Genomic DNA, 20738 nt, shown 5'->3' with positions numbered 1-20738 from the left:
TTTCAGGCTTTTTATTGTCCTTCAACTTCTTCATGTTTTCACCTGCTTACCATCTTTATTTTGTGACTGTACTAAAAAAAAAAGCAAGTCTTTTGATCTATACTGTGTGACTGTTCAGTCAGGTGGGACTTAATTTGTCACTTCACTATAATCTAGAAATTTTATTCTTTTTAATACTGTTTGTCATGACAAATTGAGACCTTGCCTGTGCTCAAATGTAGGCCGTGCTGATTTCAGGTGTGGGAACATGCTCTCTTCTACCAGGCATCACTTACGTGACACTTCAGTATTCTGAAGACCAAAAAGCTGAATGGTACTCTAGGTGACAGGTGCATCCCTGCCATGATGACAGGAGAGAAGTTCTTCTTAGTACAATGGTGCCTTGAAGAAAGTAAGTTATTAAATTACCTCTCAGCGTGCTGAAACTGAAGGTAGCTCACAGAGCTTGGCAGCTATCTTTACACCACGTTGCAGGACACTGTGTTGCAGGATGCTACATTCTGGTTATAATGGCTGAGGAGCGTTGTGTGTTGGCAGAGAAATTAAGAAATCGTCGCTGTTGTTGATCTCTGTCTTGTGCATTTGCTGCCAGCTGTTCTTGTGGTGTGAAGCATACCCAGCACTGGCAAATGCTTGTTCCCAGGTCATGACTGGCAGATCCCTACTAACATACTTTCCAGGACTGGGGAAACTGCCTCTTTAAGTCATCCTTTTTCTTCCTTTTGTATTAGACATCTGAGTATCAGACGCTTACCCTAAGGGAGGTGTTGGCCTGAGCTCTCCCTGCAGGTTTCCACAGGTGAAGATAATCTCGTATGACTCCCTGGCTAAGTCCCTAATGCTGCGAGTGCTGTGCAAGACAAGACAGGCCTTTACAAAGCTAATATTACTGACCCCAGCCTGACTGAGTGCTCAGGTCTCCAGTACGCGCCTCTGTACAAAGCAGCATTCTGCTGCCCTTCCTGGATCTTCTTTCACAAGGGGAGAGAAGATGCCGTGCTATTTAAACCCGTGTCAGCTCACTTGCGGTTATGCTGAAACACAAAAGGACAGTCTTGTTGATAGCTGTTGCCCCAATAAAAAAAATGGAGAAAGCCTGAGATTTACTTAAAACTGTTTCTTCTTTTCTTACAGTGTACTCAGACTAGGTTGTCTTGTAGATTTATTCTCTACTTTTTCTCCAAGATACCATACGATTTTAGCTTAGGTGGACAATATACCTGTAGCTGTTCTTCCCAAAAATCACAATTCTCAAGGCCACAGCTGAATACATAAGCTGTGGCAGTAATCAAAAGAGTGTAGTCCTGTGCAAGTAAAATGCTTATGGCTACTTGCAGACAGAGCCGAAAGAACAAAAACGTGAATGACCTCTGCTAATACAGGGTTACATCAAGATGTGCCGTGAAATCACTGGGGTGGGTCCTTGCATTGTTTAGGTATCAATGGGGGTCTCCTCTGGGAATATGCCTCCCAAAGCCCTGCCAGGTGACTGCAACGCCAGAAACTCCCTCACCAGCTGCTCTGCTGCTTCAGAAGATGCATTTAGAAAGACAGGCATCCATCAGAGTACCCTGAACCGACACCTCTTCCAGTGGAGCTTTGCCTTTTAAAGGCCCTCCAGTGGAACGTACGTGCAGACAGCTGCTGGGGGGAACAAGAAGGATTTCTAGGGCAGGGACTTCTTCAGGATTACCGTATTGTGGTAATTACCATCTAAGTGTATGTTCTGCATCTTCCTCTCCCTCTCTTGCAGTGCCAGCCATTCTGAGATTCTCTCAGTCAAAGGATCAGAGCTTTGAAGAGCAGGAAGCATAAATAAGCCTTTTTAATTTTTTTTAAGCTTTTTATTTTTTCAGTCCTTGGTATGGAACGATGGGTCCAAACTGTCTTTCCTTGGCTGGGAAAGACAGGTCAAATGCATGGCAGAGAGTATTAGTAGGGGAAAGGCTCTGAATGCGGAGCTTGCAATAGGTTGTGTATATAGGCAACAAGTCTTGAAAACTCTAGTAACATGAGGATGGCTTTTCTGTGTGTTAGCATGCAAGTTCACACTGACATGCATATGCTGTTAACGTAGATTTCAGAAGACTTCGGCTAGTAGATTCTAATCACGAGGAGCATTATTTCTTCTTGCTTTTCCACTGATAGCGGTGCTCTGGTAATTACGATGAGGTTTTCATACTAAGTTTACTGGAATGATGTGTAAAGGAAATACAAAGATGACAGACTTTTTTTTTTATTTTTTTAAAAAAAACTCTACCTAGATCCGCTCTCTGAAGGTGGGGCATACATGGGAAGTGTGCTTTCCTCAAGGAGAGGTATATGAAATAAGTCAGAAGACTTGTGATTACGTACACAGTTGTCTATCTTAAAGTCAATACGCCTTAGGTGTGTCATTTTCCAGTACATGCACGTTGTGTTTGAAACATTTCTTTTGGTAGATTGAGTCAAAAATGCATGCAGTGTTTTAGTAATTCACAGTTTTTATGCATGAATGTTGTCCTACCAAGTAGGATTCTATTGCTAAAGAGCACAGGATGTAGAAATAATCTATCAAATAGATAACTGCATAGGTTTGATATTCCAGATTTATCATTGAAACAATTATGTGCTTTTCTTCAAAGGTTAACTGAGAGTTTACGGACAGAAACCTGCAATTACATCTTACTTCCTAGTAAACTGCAAGCTTAGGCAAATGCATGTTTTCTCTGGGAAAGAAATGTAATTTCATTAACTCCTCTACATTGCAAAGGCCAGGAAGGGACATTTGATTTTTAAGAAAGCGTACATTGCAATACCAAATTTAATACTGGTGATAGAAAGTGTCCTGGCAATTGGATAGAAAAACACATACTTTTCTGTCCTTCCAAGAGAGTTTGTGTTCTAAGTTCTTTCTTGAAGTCGTGGATGGTGTTATGTATGAAGCTATGGAAAGCCAAGTCTGAAGGAAGGGAATGGTACTTACTATTTTGACAAGTACCTCATGCACACTTCGTAGAAGTCCTCTTGGCTTTGCAAGACTGGTAACGCATGTTGTTCAGAACCTAGGAATCAACATTATCTGAAAGAATTAGGGGGAAAAGTTGGTACAGAAATCTCTAGCCCATCATTTTCTTAAATTCATTAGCTAGTAGTGAGGAAGGTGACATTCTTCCAATATGTGTATCTGTTCAGGGTTTCTATTCTGTGCCTTGAAACTTTTTGCAAGCACAGCTAAAGGAAAAGCTTGGGTCCCCCGCTGCAACTGGAATTAGTAACATTTATATCAGTCTGTGAAACGTGAGGAGAAATTGAGTGTGGAATATCTGACTCCTGAAGAGACTGTTTAAACAGTTCTCTAATCCATTACAGAAAAGGCATGTCCTTTTTATGCCTGCTTTATGACTTTCTCCTTGTAGCTGCTTATTGAATGTTGACTCAAGGCTCAGTTATATAATAAATAGATTTTTTCCTTTCTCCCGTTGTATATTTGTTTAGTTACATTGAGAATGTAGTCACAATTGTTCTGAGTGCCTTGTCTGCTTAAAGCATCTCCACTGTCTTGTTTCCTCCCACTCCTTCCATTTAGGAGACTGAAGAGGAAAATGATAGTGCTCAAGTCTTACAAAGTACTGTTTTGTTAGCTTCCAATTGACCTTTCTGCTCTGTGAGCATAACATTGAAAGGATATGAAAATGCTGGCTGTCCAAAGAACAAGGATGTTGTTATAAACTCTGAACCTCAAAAGTGGTATACAAATGTTTACTTTTTCTGATAGCTTGAGATAGTTTGTCTTCTGATTTAAAAAAAAAAAAAAAAAAAAAAAAATTACCATCACCATAGAGTAAAAAGAACTAATATATTTCATGTGTCCACAATGAAACTGCCTAGTTCTGCTTCTGTTGAAAGTTACTTTGTTTCCTGGTGTTTTATGCATTCTGAGTTCTCATTCCATGGGTGGCAGCTGATGATAGTGGCTGCTCGAGTGTTGGTGGAAATAAAACTATGCCGTTTGCTGTTAGTTAAAGAAATAGTAAGATAAATGCTGATGTCCCTTCATTCATTAGTAACTTCTGGGAAGGTAATTAACAGCCAGTTTTGAAGACATAGCTGTGAAATTTTGACTAGAGAAGCAACCTCTTTATGCCAGATTCTGTTGTCCTGTTCTGAGTATTTTTGGCCACTGAGAAAAATGTTAGTAAAGCAATCCGAAGAGACCAGCACCTGTAGCATTGTAGTCTTGCCATCTCTCCCTGTATCATGCTCTGCAATCAGAATTTTCCTACTTGAGAGTATTTGTCAGAGCAGCAAAATTTCTTGTACTTGAGACTAGTTTTACTGGGAGAACAAGCCTTTGCATTGTTTCAGAAAGCTAAAATGGGAAAAGCAAAACAAAGGTGAAAATTTGGTTTCCTGTCACTGATAAGAGGAGACAAACGTCATCAGGGTGTTTGCTCCTGTCTTGCTAGGATACACAAATCATGTTATTTTAGACACCTATTTGCTCTCCACCATCTCATTTTTCATTTGTGTGGCGGTATTATGGCTTTCTTTGAACATACGTTCTTCAGAGCAGGAATTACTCTTAAATATTTTGTCCCATAGGGAGCCCGGTATGGGTTTTCTCTAAGTCTTATTTAAAAGTATTAGTATTTAGTATTAGTATTTAGTCTTGACACCCCAGCTCTGGAAGTTTGACAGTCGGGGAGGAGTACGGTACCATTTGTGTTAGTGACTCCTTTCTCCCATCGTTTGGGAGTCAGTAATGATCTTTCAGGGCGCTGCCTCTCTGGTACTGAGCAGTTGTACTGCAGCGCGCAGTGAGAGACTGAACGGCTGCCCAGGAGCTGCCGGTCACGCGCCTGCCTGCAGCCTCTAGCCAGTGTTTGCCCTGTGCGGATGCGTCATGCCCGTGGTGAGTGCATCTGTGCTGGCTACCAGTTAAATCTGAGGAAAGTTAGCACTTAACCCATCAAGTGGATTTGTAGCTAACCTGCTTTTGAGGCTATTACCACCACTCTGGTGGTTTCTCTTGATTTTTCTGGTGCTTGTATGAAAGGTTAGCTGTTGTGAATGTGAGGTGTTTAAAAACAAAAAGTCATCTTTCTGTTTAAGTCTATTTTACACCTAAACTAAACAAACAACTAAGGATCATGTATGCTAATGGGACTTCTAATTTCCTTTTTACTTACTGTTCATGCAGATCTGCCATGCTGTAATTAGAATTTTACAGTGGGGAATGGTCAAATAGAAAATAATCAGCAGCAGTGCTGACTAGAAGTCTAGATCACTTTCCACCTTTTGTTTTAGTATCAGGAAGTGCTTATATATTATTTTAGCATCAATAGGGACTATTTGTGTGTTTCAAAAAGATCTATGCAATTATGTAAATAAATTGGGCCGTTATAAGTAAATGTTGTTGAAGTCTTCGAATGTAGAATATTCCTTTTCACAGTTAACTTTTGAGCATTTGCTTGTAGCTGTATCGAGGTTAATGATACCTGTAAGAGCCTAACATTTCAAAGTCTTGTGCAGTTTACTTAGGCTATACACATCTTCTGCCACTATCAGTGCAAATGGATAAGCAGCAATTCGTTAATAACTTGAGAATACTTTGAGTTAACATTGCTTTCTCCTTTCTTTTTTTTTGAATTACTAGTACAACGTTGACCCTTACAGCTTATTCCTCTGCCTGCACGTGAGAACTTGTAGCAAGAAAAAGAGAATGTGTAAATTTATGGAGACCTTTATTTTTATAATGTTGAGGTTTTTTGGGGGCTGTAATTTTTCAGTTCTCTTTTATGTCAGAATGGGCATTTATGGTAATAAATACCTATTATCTGCATTTTTTGTAGTGTTGGAGTGCTCTGTGCATATGCTGCCAACCAGCATTTAACTAACCAAGTCCGAGGAGCAAAGAAACTGGTTAACAGTAATTTTAAAGATCTGAAAATTTTCCTTAACGACACTCCAGCGGTAAAGATTTTTTTCTTTATGAGGAATGGGGGTGGGAGGGACGAGATGTAAGAAAGAAGTATTGCAGAAAATAATTGTTTCTTTCTATTTGGTATAAATCACACCTGCAGTATTTTACTTATTCTTTATATGTCAGTCTCACAAAGTAGAATAAGTGGTGCAAGGTAAGATATTTTCACAGGCAGTAAATGTTCGGGAGTTATCCTAGAGGATCAGCATTCTTTGAGCAACTTTTGAGCTGTCCTGCTGGGGTATGCTGCGATGATGCTTGTAGCCCTTTTCCTCCTACTGAGCTAGTGTAGATCACTAGCAGAAGGTGAATCATTTGGAAAAATATGGTTTTAAAAGGAATACATATTAAAAAAAGATATTATATGAAAACTTGGATTCCTTGTTGCTCTTTTCCGTTTCCTTGTATTTTGAAATTATTTGTATGTGCTTTGGGACTGAGCGACAATAACTTCTGATCCAGAAGTATTTTCAAATTTTTCTTCTTTAAACCAGCGTCATACAGGAAGGATTCTCTCCTTTCTGCTTTGAAACTTTCCATAGAATCCCAAAAGCGATCCTCTGCATATCTTTTTTGCATTGAAATTAAAAAAGAAATGCTAGTGAGGAAGACTTGTAAACTTTCCCATGTACAAATTTCAATCCTTTATGGATTAGAAGGAAAAGAAGTCCAGCAGTCCTACTACCTTGGTTTTCATTAGTACTAATTAAATTTAATTTAATCTACTTTAGTTCCATGTGACTGATAAATTAGAAATAGGTGGAATTGACACAATTATATGGGATCCATGAGTGCGGTAGAATTCCGGTCACAGGAACTCTGGGCTGTTTTTCTGCTGACAGGACTATGACAACAGGAGACATCTGAGGGATGCCATTAGATGCTGCCATATCTGGAATTGTTCTCTGTGCAATTACTCATTTGGATATGGCGTTTGACAGTCCGGTGATGGAGGTGTAGGGCAGGAAGTGGAACTCACGCCAGCAGTCTGTCTTGAAACAGCACGCCTGTTGTCAGTCCGGAGCTGGCTCAGGGCACAGAAAGGTGTAATAAACACAGTTGCATCAGAAACCACTGGACTCCCCTTCGCACCACACTTGAATGTTGACAACGGGAAACATCAGAGCTGGAAATCAGTTACATAGAAGTAACTAGCTTAATAGAGGGGAGAAAAAAAGACGCTAGCTAACAAATTAATAAAACCACCTGAATTATTGAATTTATAAGTGTCAGGGCTTGAACGCTAGTGCCAGGGGTTCCTCAAAGTCTCACTTAGGTAGTCGGTTTCTATGCCGGATTATTAATTTTTCTTTTTTAGACTTGATGACACTTAATGATGCAGTCATCAGATATATCTTCTAAGTCATTTTGTCAGACAAGGTATGCGAGTATCATGTATACACACACATTTGTAAGAGTTTCTTAGAGATAGGAGAGGGACTTCATCTCCTTGAAAAAGTTATAGGATCCAACTAATTGGCTATAAATATCTGAAATCCTAACTGATGTCCTTGACTCATCAGTATAAGGTGTACAGCATATAAGAGGATTTGTTAAAAAAAAAAAAAGTCACGTGTTAAGAGTTTGTGGTGTAGAAGATTTGCAGACTGTGAGTATTGAGCGATAACGCTATTAGCTATACAGAATCGCCTTTTGTCTGTGACATTGCTGGAGACAATGCAAAACCTGTAGCCTTGCAAAATGTTAGTCCTTAGGTTACCTTAGGAAGACAAAACAAACAACCAAACAAAAATACACCTACAGCCTTTTTAGTAAGAAACTCTCATTTTTTTTCTCCTTTTGTAGAAAAAGTTCTGCCTCATACTTTGTCATTTAATTACATCCACTGCTGTATGATGAATAGGTTGGTTTGAGGGTGGGTTTTTTGTCTGTTATTTTTTTCTTTACTACACGAAAAGTTTGAGACTTCAAGCCAGATACACTTTGGTACACGAGTCACGTTTAAAATTGAAAACCCATTTGTCAAGTGTGTTAACTTTTACATTACTTTAACTCAATTGGGGCAGGATTCATAATGCGTTATTTTAAACATGCAGAAATCAATTAAGGTTGCTTAATGTCTTTTCAAAATTAGTATAGTAAGATTTCCACTTGGGGAATGGTTCTTTGATAGCCTTTTGTCCAAACCTAGGATCTGATGATAACTAAGTTGCTGGTTTTTATTGTTAAGATGTCTTGGTAGAGCTCAAATTGTGACAGGACCAAGTGCCCCTGGGGGTAAGGAAACCCATTTGCATTAGGACAGAACAGCCAGCTCCTTCGCACAGAGAAGCTCTGAGAGGCGGCCCAGATACAAGCCAGTCTGGTGGGTGAATTGCTGCAAAACTACCACCCCATCAACTTGCCGCACGTCTGTCTGTGAAGGAGGAACTAATGCCACTAGAAAATCAAATAACAGAGATGGAGACGTGCAAAACCTGATTGTCCTGACTGACTCAAAGCCTTCTGAAGGCCACAGTTCCTGCTACTTAACACTTTTAAGCGGTATCGTTTACCCTAGAGATGTTCCAGTTAAGTAGATTTCCCAGTTAAACACATCTCTTATTATGTGCAGTTCTGCCAAGCAAGGTTTTAAAACACTTAGTTAACTGAAAACAGTAGAGAGACGGGATTTTTGGGGTTTGTAGAAGTATTTTAATTGTTTCAAATTATTTAAAAGCACTATTTTTTTTCCAGTTATTTTAATAGTTTTTTTATAATCTTCTTTTCAGCAAATTGACTACTTGGTGAGCCAGTACAACACAACTAAGGATAAAGCACTCTCTGACCTAAATAGTAAGTACTTTGATTTATAGGGTGTTAGCGATGTGTATTTAAAGACTTCAATAAGATGATGTAAATAATGCAAAGTGAAATTTTATTTATGAGAATATGGTTTTCAAGCAGAAGTGCTGTTCTTAGTGGTAAATGAGACTAAAACCTTAAATTCTTTTCAGATAGAATGTCTCGGAGCTGGTGTAATGCATATCATTTCCTGAAATAAAAGTCTTTTATTAAATTGCTTATACAGTAAGTCAAGCTAATATTTTATTTTCCTTTTTATAGTTCAGTAACTACTAATACTTAATGCTTTTTCAGAATGTTATTCCTCAGTTTTTAACTGTGGAGCCAAATGTCGAGGAACAGAGCTACTAGTTGTTTTGATGGTTTCAGTAAGTGAGAGATCTCTGTATTTGTTTATTTTTGTTGTTATACCTTTGTCCTCTACTCAGCTAGAAGTTGAGGTATAAGCTTATCTTCTTTCTAAAGCTGCTTAACGTATTTGCCAGTTCAGAGTGAGCAGATGAAGACCAGGAGATAAAACTTGAAATACAACTGCTGTACTTTCCCCTTCAGCACAGTTACAATACGAGGCATCACCTTTTAAACCTCTCAGTAAACAGAAACAACCAAACCTCTTATTTTTTTTCAGAATGTAAGCATCACTTACCAAAACTGATAATAAAGGGCTGCCCATATTCTGTGCAGATTAGAATTGAAGATGCATTGTTAACAGGTGTTAATAAATGTGTATAGGTCTGCATTTCAGAAGTTAAATACAGAAATACCAAAACCAATTTTAAACAGGATTGTTGCTGAGATCAAGCTATGCAACCGTGGCCGCATGCCACTTATCATAAATTGACTTATCGTGCCCAGAATCTATGCTTCTGTTGAGGTTTAAAACGTACTTTAAAGGTAGTTTTCAATGCAGCCAGCTTGACGTACCCGGAGGTCAATGTGTCTTCTCTGTGTGAGGCTACTAATGCACATTGAATGTGCTTGCAAAAGTAGTAGCAGCAGTAGTTGAGTAGTCTTCCTACTTAATTCTAGGCAGGAACACTCTGATCTAAAGATAATGCGTGTCATCTTTAAATCTATAATAATGAATTGACATCTGCATTTCAGATACTAGCTTGTAGATTCCCAGGCACTCCAACCCAAAATTTCAAACTAAATATTTAGTTGTTCTCAATGCCAATTTAATATGTTAGTTAACAGAAACCTAGCTGGATCTGTGATCAGAGTGCTTATCAGTAAATAAAGATAGCTTTTATTTTCTTGGAATACAAGAATTAAGAGTGTGACACCCAGGGACAAAAGGATTTCGTTGTAAGGGAATCAACGGTAGCATAAACCTGGTGAGAAAGGTAGATGACTTCAGTTTGCCCACCTTAAGGAAATGCTGAAAAGTGTTTTCTGCTTGATAAAAATTCTCATCCCAAGCCAGACATGACAGTACTGACAGTAATGGGTGCTTCTGTACCACGCTGTGTTCCCGTCTCATCAAAAGTGAAAAAATCTGTTTGCCGTGATCTGAAAATGGAGGGGACCCAACAACTACCTAAAGGATGTGCTACATTAACACGCTTCACCAAACTGTGCTCAGTGTTTTTCTGTTTTCACGCTGAGCTGCGCTTCCCTTCTGTTTGTGGGCAGTGAGACAGGAGGGTTTGGAGGTGGGGATAGCAGGGGGTGAGCATGGAGCCACAGCTGTGAGCACCAGCACGGAGTGTGCTGTGTGAGGGGGCAGGGACTGGAGACACGTGCTTAACACGCTTAAGGGATTTTCAGTGGAGGTGGCTGGCAAGTCTGGGTTGTGGGTGACCTTGACATTGCTGGATATATGAGGAACAGGAGAAGGGAAAATAATTCATTTTCTTTTTTCTCTTGCACTGTGAAAACATAGTGTGTAGTGAAAGAAAGTATGCCACAATATTCTGTCTAGAAGTTGGACCTCTAAGATAGATTGTTGAAAAAGAAAATGTTTCCAAAAAAGTACTAACTGCGGTGAAATACATATTTTGGAGTTTGAAATGTTACATGTCTTTACGTATCTGGTCAAGTGCTAGTGAATCTTTGCTCTGTTTTTATTTACTGCTTCTGTTTACAGGTCTTTAGCTAAGAACAACTGTGTTCCTGCGTTATCTGCTGTCACTAGGTTCTGACTGTCAGGCCTTAGAGCCATTTTAATAATATATGTATACTTTGTTAATTAAGAATCTGACAGTACCTATGCTAGAGGTAGTTTAAATCAGACTAGTGTGTGATGGGTTTTTTATCTCTCCGTACTACAGATGTTGGACCTTTGCTTGGAAATAGAGTTCAAGAACAGCTGGGAAAAGAAGTGCGTCCCGCACTTGATGCAGCTCTGACAATGGCGGGAGGTAAAGTTGTACATATTATTGTATCAGTGTTCTGTTGCCATGGTAAGACAGGCATCATCTTTCTAGTGCACAGCATGGGATGGCTTTATGCAGTTCTGTGATTCAACTTACCATTTTTCTACATGCTTTGATGTTTCTTTTAAACTGAGGATTTCAGCTATTTTAAGGTTTATAAATACATTTAAAAACTAAATCAAGGGTTATGTGCCATTGTTGATACCTAGTTTCAGCAGTCACTGAAGAGAGATGAAATCTGAATTCGCTGCTCCAGGTGGTTGTCCCTTCCTGTTGAATATGAAGGAGACTAGGAATACTGTGCTTTAAGAGCTGTCCATGGGTCTTTGCAGGTTAGTCTTTGACAGGTCAGGGAATGGACATACAATAGCCCCGTACTATACACGGCCAAGCCTATTATGAGAGTGCTAACCGTCATTTCTTCATTGTAACTTTGAGTTTAGCATTGCTCGTGCCTAGTTCTGTCTTCCTTGAAAGAAAATACTCTTCTATTATTTCAGGGGTTTTTTCAGGAATGAGGTACAGATATTTATAGCATAAAGGGAAGGGCATCTGTGAACTTCAGTTGCTTTAGTTTTTTTACCCATGAACTCTTTCTCATTTGCTCGTCATCATTCTCCTTTTTTGCTTTATTTCTCTTATTTGTCTTGAAGTCAAAGTGGAAAGGGCTATCAAAGGTAAAAAGTACAAAAAACCCTTGTGTTGTGTGAAGTGCACTTAATTTTTGTAGTGTATTTTTAGTTGTATCTGTGTGGTTTTTTTGTCTTCTAAACACCTGTTTAGTGGTAGGTTTCTTTGGTTTGGTGTGATTGGGATGAAGTCTAAAGCCAGACAATGTTGAACACTTATTAAATGTTTGCTGGTGCAACATGATCTCTTTCCATTTCATCTTGCAGCTATGTAATTTGTGAGTTGGATTACAACCAAAACACTGACAATACTGTTTTGTGAATATGGGCTTTCTTTTAATTTCTCATGACCAAGTGTTAAAGTTTTTTACTGAAACCACTAGGTAAGGAGAGGTAGAGAAAGAGTAGAAAAGAGTAATCTGAGAGGTGGATGGAATCTCAAAAGTAGCCTGAGCACATCCGTTTGTTTGTAGGAAAACATAAATAATGTGTTTTTATGTGTGATAGATATGTATTCTGTGCTAGAGGGTTTTTCTGGGAGGGAAGCAGGGTTATTTATATCAGTATTCTTAAGAATAGCATAGCCTTTACGCATGTGCATTTCCTCTGCATATCTGTACCTACAGACCGGTTTCTAACTAAAGTTTTTTTTAAAAAAAACTTTACATCCTTGCAGCCATCAGAGAAACGAAGGAAGCACTGGAAAATGTGAGCGTGTCTGTAGAGGTTTTGCAGGAGGGAACAGAGAGGCTTCATGCAAACTTGACAGATGTTAAAATGCATCTAAGCAACACCCTCAACGATTCTGCATGCTCTGCGGCTCAGGCTGCCTCAACTTGCAATATCATCAGGAACTCATTAAATCAATTGAACATCAACGCCAATTTTAGTGGGGTAAGAGAATTTTTTTCAGGCTCTTACAGTATTATTGCCTTGAATAAGCCCAGCAGTACCTCTGCGGCTCAGTGGCTTGGTGTGTGCTGTCACTTGTGCGATAAGTGACCTTCCCTTATGCTGTGTGTCTGGGTAATTCCAGTCACTGTTTTCATCTTCTGTGTAGAAGAGGATAAAGTGTATGTCAAGCAGCTACATTAAAGTGCAGCTCTGGGCAGTGAAATAATTTGCCCTCCCCAAAATACCAAGGTTGAGCTTTACTTCTGTACAGCAGAGGTTTCAGGAATGGGCTAGAAAGATTCTACTGCAAATCGTCTTTCTAGTTTCTTTACCATCTCTCCTGTTTTTTAAATACTTAGTCAATTAGCAAGACTACTGCTCTGATGTGACTCAATAATGTTTTGCTTCCTAGTTGCCGGGAGTGAGCTCGCAGCTTGCCAAGGTCAACGATGTCCTTCAAATAGACCTTTCTAGTCTGGTTCAGAAGGTATGTTTCTTGACAGGCTTGTAAACTGTTACTTAATGAACTGGGATGCTTACATATCACTTGTTTTCCCTTGGCTTTCTCAAGCAGAATTCTCTTGTTCCCACCTCATCCTGCCTCAAGGTGGATATCTCTTTTTATTCCATTTGTTGACCAAGATTTAATATGTGAAAGTACGAATGTAGTGCTTTATATCCCCAGGATATTACAGATCAAAAATGCATTGCTAATTGTGTGCTTGAAAGAACAATCCTTAAAAAACAAAAAGGCAGAAGCATGAATCTACTAGCATCCTCTGTATTTTTTGGTTCAAACTAAAGAAAAAAATATCCACGATCTCCTAATTAGTTGTGTTGTATTCCAGCTATTTTAGAATATGTCTTTCAAATTCTTTATATGCATATTTGATATTAAATCTGGTGCAATGGACCTAATGTAATTACTGTTAGTATTTTTGCAAGGCTATCTGCAAAACACCATGATTTTTACCTAGAAAAAATGGCTTAGTTTAAGCCATTTAAAAATCTAGCAATCTGAAAATGTTTGCTAGGAATAGAAGGCATTTTCTGAAACCGAAGGCTGTGTGTAGGGGGCTCAGACCCCTGCCTGCTTCCAAAGTGATCAGGCCTGCAGGAAGGAGGACTTCAAGCATCCACTGCAGTGGCTTCTGCTTTCTGTCCAGATGAGCTACTGAGTTTGTTCCCCGTGGTTTAGACCCTTTCTTTCCCCTTCTCACTAAAGAAGGCATATCAGCAGTGTCTTTAGAGGCAGCTGGATTTCATTGTAACATGTGTTTCGTGTTAAGAAGGCAGGCATTGAATTGCAGAGAGGTCGTGTTTGACTGGTACGCATTAACTCCTCTCACTGAGTGAGTCTTCATGCATGTTCTCAGTTTTGTATGAGATACATCTGACAGGCAACAGTACTATAAAGTTTGATATTATTGTGACTGATGCGTGTGTATGTAAATTTAGATTTATTTTTTTTTTTCTTTTAACAAGTAATATCCTGGAGACCAAACTGAATCTGAAATATACTTGAGTTCCTATTTTGCTTTTCTAATGTGCAACGATAAAAATGTATTTTTTGTAGCATAACCATGTACATACTTTTACTCCTTGTATAAAAGGAAATAAAAAATGCAAATAATTTGGCAATGAGGAACTTATTGTAATTTTTCCAACTTCTGTTCTTAGGGTTATGCAGCATTTAATGATACTCCAGACTTAGTGGTGAATCAAACCAGGAACATTTTATCAGGTGAGGACAAATTATCTTTTCAGTTTGGTCGTTGAATGTTAGTGTTTCTAAATCACTTACTGATGGTTTTGTTTTATTTTACTGATAATGCATTTTCTGTGCTAAGAATTGTTAAAAATGGAAATGTAAAACTTAACATTTTTCCAAATTTGGTGCCACAAAAAAAACAAACAAAAAAAAAAAAACAAACAAAGAAAGCAACTGTGTTTTAATGAGGAGCCAAAATTAAATCTAAAAATAGAGCATATGGTATTTGATGGAAGACTTTTATTTGTTAGGCTTTTTACTACTGAACTAATGAGAAATCTTGGGATCCCAACTGCACACTGATGCATTATCTTTATTTTGTTGAAAAGCTAATTTTCCTTGACCGAGGTGTTAATGATGTATTTAGGAGTGTGAAGTTAATAAAACTGAACCTGCCTGCTGTGGTATTAAAATGTAGTGGATGGTGAAGGGGAGGTAAAAATATGCCTTAACGATAATTTAAATGTCTGTCTTACTTGTTTTGTTACTTGGGCTTTAAACTGTTGTTTTTGACAGTACCTGGACACTTGACATTGACTAAAATGTAGTAGAATGTATGTATACTAATGTGTTTTAACTTTTATCCTTGCGTTGTGGACCTGTTCTGCATATATAAACAGCTGTTCCTTGTAAGTTTTTTTTCATTTTTTCCTTTTGTTTTTTTCCTCCACACACACACACACCTCCCCCCCCCCCCCCCCCCCCGGGCAAAGTCAAACACAGTATGTATACAAGCACAGTATACTGTGTGAACTTGCCTAAAATGAGCCAGTTTTCTAAAACTGATGTTATGCTTTTCATTAGGAAATCCAGTGCAGATTTACTCATTTTTGGTATCTGCTGATGTGCATGAACGCAGACAGGCCATCTTAATTTATCTATTTGTAAATTGTTGGGGTTTAGTTTTTATAAAAACTGAGTTTGAGTTACAAATCAAATAAAAAAAAGTTTTACTAGGAAAAAAAAGGGGTTTATTTGTAAACTTTTAAAAGAGCAGCATTTTGGTGCCTGGTCGAATTTAGGAGAGTAAACGTTAAAACAACCAACCAAAAACTTGTCCAGTTGTTCCTGGAGAAAGGGGAAGCTGTTGCCTACCTACAGAATAGCAACCTATAGTTGTACATCCTGCTGTTTCAAGTATGTTCCAAGTTGAAAGAAGGGGAAGAGTAACAGAAACTGCATTTTACAAATACACAATATATGTAATAAGTGAATTAATCATGTCTTTGTGTATCTAAATAGAGCGTGTCTAAACTGTAAGTATAGGGGAAGAAATTGGCTTAATTGATCATTATCTCATGAGTGTTGCTAAGTAATTGGAATGAACTTATTTAACTAATCTTTTTTAATAAGATTGAGAATAACTAGTATAGATTCTCAATATAAGCAGTCGAATTTCTTTCACAGTGTTACATTCCCAGGGGATGGAGTTTAAATAGATGTTGATCTTCTCCTCCATAAACCTAGTGGCTAATTGTCTTGCCCAGTGTTACCATTTGCAATATTGCATGAAAAGCAAGATTTAAGCTGGCTAGATAAAAAGTGACACATCCATTATAATGAAAGGAAAGAGAGAACTCTGGCTCGACATCTACATCTTTCATCATTAAACTGAATGCTAAAAATAAAGTGTGTATTTTAAAATACCATTGTGTTACTTTGAAGCTCAATGTTTTTGTTGCCTGCCTGTCTCTTGCTCATGCTTGTCTTCATGGCTTGCTTGTTACATGTGGCAAATGGCTTAGTAGCATTTTATAATTCATACATGGAATGCAAATTTCTGCTGTGAATCTGTAATGCTGCAATGTGTTTATTCTTTTAGATATAAAAAACGTGCTGGAATCCATCGGTTCAAATATCACTACCTTCACAAAAACGCTCCCTGTTCAGAAGATTTTAGCAGATTTGACGATATATCTTACACAGAGTGAAGCATACGTTCAAGATTATTTTCCAGTAGTGGAGCAGTACGATTTCTACAGGTATGTACAAGAAATAAGACGGGAGTGAAGTGCTACCCATTGTTAATACTTTGTAATGTTTTAATGTTCTGTAAAGGCAATTAAACTATTAATGATGAACTTCATGAAACAAAGATGCTATAAGGCAATTGTTTGTTACTGGCACTTTGGTAAAAGCCAGAACTGCAGCTCTTCAACAACTGGGTGCTGTTCCACTACAGAGCAAGAGGTAGGTTCTACTCTGTAGGCCTTCAGATGTTCTTCAGAAAGGATAGACGTAGGTAGATGTCGAAGATGTAATGCATAGAGGAATGGATTGTTTCACAATGCCAGGGCGACTTCTTATTTAGGGCTTGTTTTTGGTGAGTTGTAGGTAAATTGTGAGAGCATAGGACCAGAGAGACCTTGAAGCCAGTCCTTTTTTATTGCACTATTTCTACCATGGAGGAGGAAGAGCAGGGATTCTGCTTCACACCTTGTAAATCTTTGTGCACACATGCTTGTTCCTGCTGGTGTAGCATGTGTCCTTGTGAATGCATGGGTCGATTATACCTGGCAAAAAATACATTCTTCCTGTCTGAGACTCATGTGACTCCTATAATTGAGTAATAATCTCATATTTCGGAGCATAAAGCCTTTCATTTCATACCATTTAAGTTTGTCCATTTTTCGTCATTTTGGTCCTCAAGCTTGTCAAGTTCTCCACACTTTTTGACACTTCAGTTGATCCTAAATCAGTAATTGCTTCTATCTTTGTGTCATGATCAGTTTCACTGCTACAGAAGAAGTGTGCTAATGGTTTTAATTCAATGTTAAATAGAAGTGAGCAGAAGGCTGAACTTTAAGAACCTTACTTACAACCTTAACTTTAGCCCATTCTTTTCCTGGCAGTATTTGTGGTGAGCCTTAATTTGACAAATTTATCAATATTTTCTTTGAAGCTCAGATTGCATTTAACCAAATAAATATATTGCTCCATTCTGCTACAGTATGCCTCTGTTAATCTTGTATTAAGACTGAAAAAAAAAAAATGGAGAACTGTATCTCATCTACCTGGCACTTCATACCCGTTCTTGTCAAACCTAACCTAGTAGTAATTCAAGTACAAATGAAACCAACAAGCCTGTAGTTGTCCAAATTATTTTCTATCCATCCTTTTCTTAATTACACGTGCATTATTTGTAGTTCTTAAGAAGTACTCTTTTATGAATGTACCTGTCAGAATTAATGGGTTTCTTTATTGGCCGTCCGTATTCATTGTGATACTCCATTTTCTGATTTTTCTGGTCCTGCTTTCTCTCTACAAAGGTACAGGGAGGAGAAAAGGGAACTTCAGAGATATAAGCTGGGAGAAGTGACGACGAAAGGGAAATGGAAGAGCAGAGGGAATTGGGAGAGGGTGAAAAGCTAGAATGAGATATAAAATGCGTGAATAAATGGAAGTGCTCCAAACATGTGGACAGATGGAACTGTTACGTGATTTAATTTAAAATGAAAGTTCAATTACTCTCCAAGATCTTTCTCCTGATCAAGTTCTGTTAGTTGCTCCATACATCAGCCTTTGTGTGTCTGTGCTAGAATGCTTTCAGATTTTACTAGCCTTAAATACAGTTATTTACAATTACAGGCCTAACACACTGTGTGCAAAAAGTAGCAAGCCTTACAGTAAGACCAGTTATGTACTTCATGACCAGTGGCCAGTCCACATTCATAAATTCTTCCGTTGCTTCTTGAATAAATTACTGTTTGAGCGTCTGTGTCCTGTGAGTCATTGTTTGCTCCACTTGGAGCCCTTAGGGACTTCAGTACAGTCCGTCTCCAGTAAATGGAGCTGGGAACACCTTGTTCCTGTGATGTTTATTCCCCAGCTCTTCAGTACCAGCTCTCTGTAATTCAACAGAGATTATGTTCTGGCCCAAAACATATGCTGGTGTAGGAGAAGCATTTTTTCATTGCTAACATTTGTTGCTCAACCAGAACCACAGATGGGCCAGTTAGCAATACGGTATTGCCTGATGTATTCTGCAGGTCTCCAGTGTGTTATTTGCATGTTAATAACCAAGCACTTTGGCTGTTATTCCTTAGGTGGCTGGGTTGTCTCATTCTGTGCTGCATGGTGGTCCTGATTCTGGTCTTTTACTATCTTGGGTTGCTATGTGGTACCTGTGGTTATGATAAACATGCTTCTCCAACAACCAGAGGCTGCATCTCCAACACTGGAGGAAACTTTCTTATGGCGTAAGTTTCACTTATTGGTGAAAAATAAAAGAAAGCGACATGTAGAAGGTTGTTTTCATTTATTTTGAAGGACATATGTATGAAATGAATTTGTTTTGTTACATTTGTATATGTGCTGGAAAAAAAAATAGAACGAAAAGCAATACTAGTCTCACATGCTTCCACTGAGGGACTTGGGGATTTTGGGTTGCTCTTTTATTGAGAAACGTAGCTGAAGGACAAAATGTCTGAATGTACTGTTTTAAGGTGAGTGCTGTAGCTAATGAGTTTCTGTGTAAGCCCATATGGAAACTGCAAAAACTAGGAACAGATAATTGAAAATTTAAAGGGAATTTGTAGCTTTTTAGTATGCTTGAGCACTTACTCCAAAGAAAAAAAAAGCCGTGCAAGGAGACAAGAAACACTTGACTTTCTCAGAGCGCTTTAGGAGGTTTGGGGTTGCTTTTGGAAGTTCCCAGTAGCGGTTTAATGTCATTTCTGTTGGGTGCAAGGGAAGACTGCATCTGTCTAAAACTCATTTTAGAGCACAACACTAGAGTGTTGAATTTAAAAAAGAAAATTGTACGCCTTTGTGGCTCTTAAACTTAACTTTTAAAAGAGTTTTCATGCCCAGTGCAAATGTGAGCATTTTAGATGCACCTTAGCTGAAGACGTATAAAATGTTTCAGAGGGCAAGAACATTTATGGAAAACAGAAGTATTTCAACCATCTGCCAGTTTTTATATCTCTGTTATAGCTGTTAACTGTTGACTTCACTGTTGCGCCAAGTATGTGTACTTTGTTCTTAAAAAGCAAAAACTTACTCGACTTATTTCTTTTGCAGTGGTGTTGGATTCAGTTTTCTTTTCTCCTGGGTGCTGATGATTGTAGTGGTGCTCACTTTTATCACAGGTGGAAATGTAGAAAAACTGGTCTGTGAGCCCTTTGAAGATAGAACTTTATTCAAGGTGAAGTTATTCAAGTTATTTAACAATGAATAGAATCCCCATGAGTCCCAATGGTCTTGTCAGTTATGTAAGGCATAATGTTTTTTACGGGACACTTCAAGTGAGTTTGGATCTGGTTTTACTTTCCACTTCCACACTGAATAGAGGCATTCATCCTTTCTTGGTTTAATTTGCTTTGCAATGTAAACACTGCATGCCTGTCTTCTTTGGAGATAAATTTTTCTGTGATTCAGCATTTCTTGGTGATGTGGAGCTTAAATATTTACTTTCTGCACCAGAGAGGTTGAACTCACTGTTTTGCTTGTATATCCATTAGTGAGTGATAAGCTTAAATGTAGGTATGTGTCAAAAAATTGCTTATGAATAAATTCTTTAATTGAAAACTTGGAATTATAGTAACATTACTGAATTTTGCCTTCTAGGTTTTGGATACTCCTTACTTACTAAATCAACACTGGAAAAACTATCTTTCTGGAATCCTGTTTAAAAATCCAAATATTAACTTGACTTTTGAAAAAGTGTACAGGTATTAAAGTTATGGTCAAGACTTAATTCGATTTGTACTTACTGTTTTTGTGATATCTTCCGTGCTTCATATTTCAAGCACATGCAGAAATTGCATGTGTTCCAGAAGACATTCTGGTATTCTAGTGAATCACTAGCAAAAGCAATTTTCTCCTATATATGAGTCATTAGAGATAGAGTAGTATTGTGTAACGATACTAGTTGAGCTCTTTGAAAAAATATTTTGCATCTTTATAAGAAAGCAAGTGATTAACAATTTCTGCTGATCTTAGACTGAGCTTCAAAAAATATAGTCAGAACGTTTTTTTTAAGGGGCTGATTTTCTTAGAGTATGGAAACATTATTAATCATTCTCTTAACACTTGATTCTCAAGGTGGTTTTTAGGCTAACTTATGTATTTTTATTTTTATAGTGATTGCAAGGAAAATAAAGGAATTTATACTTCCCTTCATCTAGAACACCTATTAAATATCAATGAATTTCTAAATATTAGCATGGTAAGTAAAGAAAATCTAAGTGAGTTTATGGTTATTTTTGAAGGCTGGAAAGGTGTTTCCTCTTAAACACAGTATAGCCTGTCCGGGTTTTATGGGATTTTGGTTTTTTTATATACAATTCATCCTG

The 20738-nt window shown here is 38.0% G+C and overlaps 1 protein-coding gene across 16 annotated transcripts in view; it reads left to right on the top strand.

The window, feature by feature from the left end:
• Positions 1-20738, top strand: part of PROM1 (prominin 1) — a 65317-nt gene that overhangs the window by 30810 nt on the left and 13769 nt on the right. For all 16 annotated transcript variants that reach the window (XR_012763971.1, XM_075420588.1, XM_075420585.1 and 13 more), the window contains 11 exons: positions 5835-5955; positions 8698-8761; positions 11044-11133; positions 12454-12671; positions 13084-13158; positions 14352-14415; positions 16265-16424; positions 18489-18641; positions 19465-19588; positions 20011-20114; positions 20527-20611. Coding sequence is in view for 15 of the 16 variants with exons in the window: in XM_075420588.1 (XP_075276703.1) it covers positions 5835-5955; positions 8698-8761; positions 11044-11133; positions 12454-12671; positions 13084-13158; positions 14352-14415; positions 16265-16424; positions 18489-18641; positions 19465-19588; positions 20011-20114; positions 20527-20611 (1258 nt within the window). In the remaining variant the exon portion in view is untranslated. The remainder of the gene's footprint in view (positions 1-5834; positions 5956-8697; positions 8762-11043; positions 11134-12453; positions 12672-13083; positions 13159-14351; positions 14416-16264; positions 16425-18488; positions 18642-19464; positions 19589-20010; positions 20115-20526; positions 20612-20738) is intronic.

This window comes from Opisthocomus hoazin, chromosome 5 (genome assembly GCF_030867145.1).
Source record: "Opisthocomus hoazin isolate bOpiHoa1 chromosome 5, bOpiHoa1.hap1, whole genome shotgun sequence".
NCBI classification, from domain to species: Eukaryota; Metazoa; Chordata; class Aves; order Opisthocomiformes; family Opisthocomidae; genus Opisthocomus; species Opisthocomus hoazin.
Note: the sequence above shows the minus strand (reverse complement) of the source record. Positions and strands in the feature narration are given on the sequence as shown.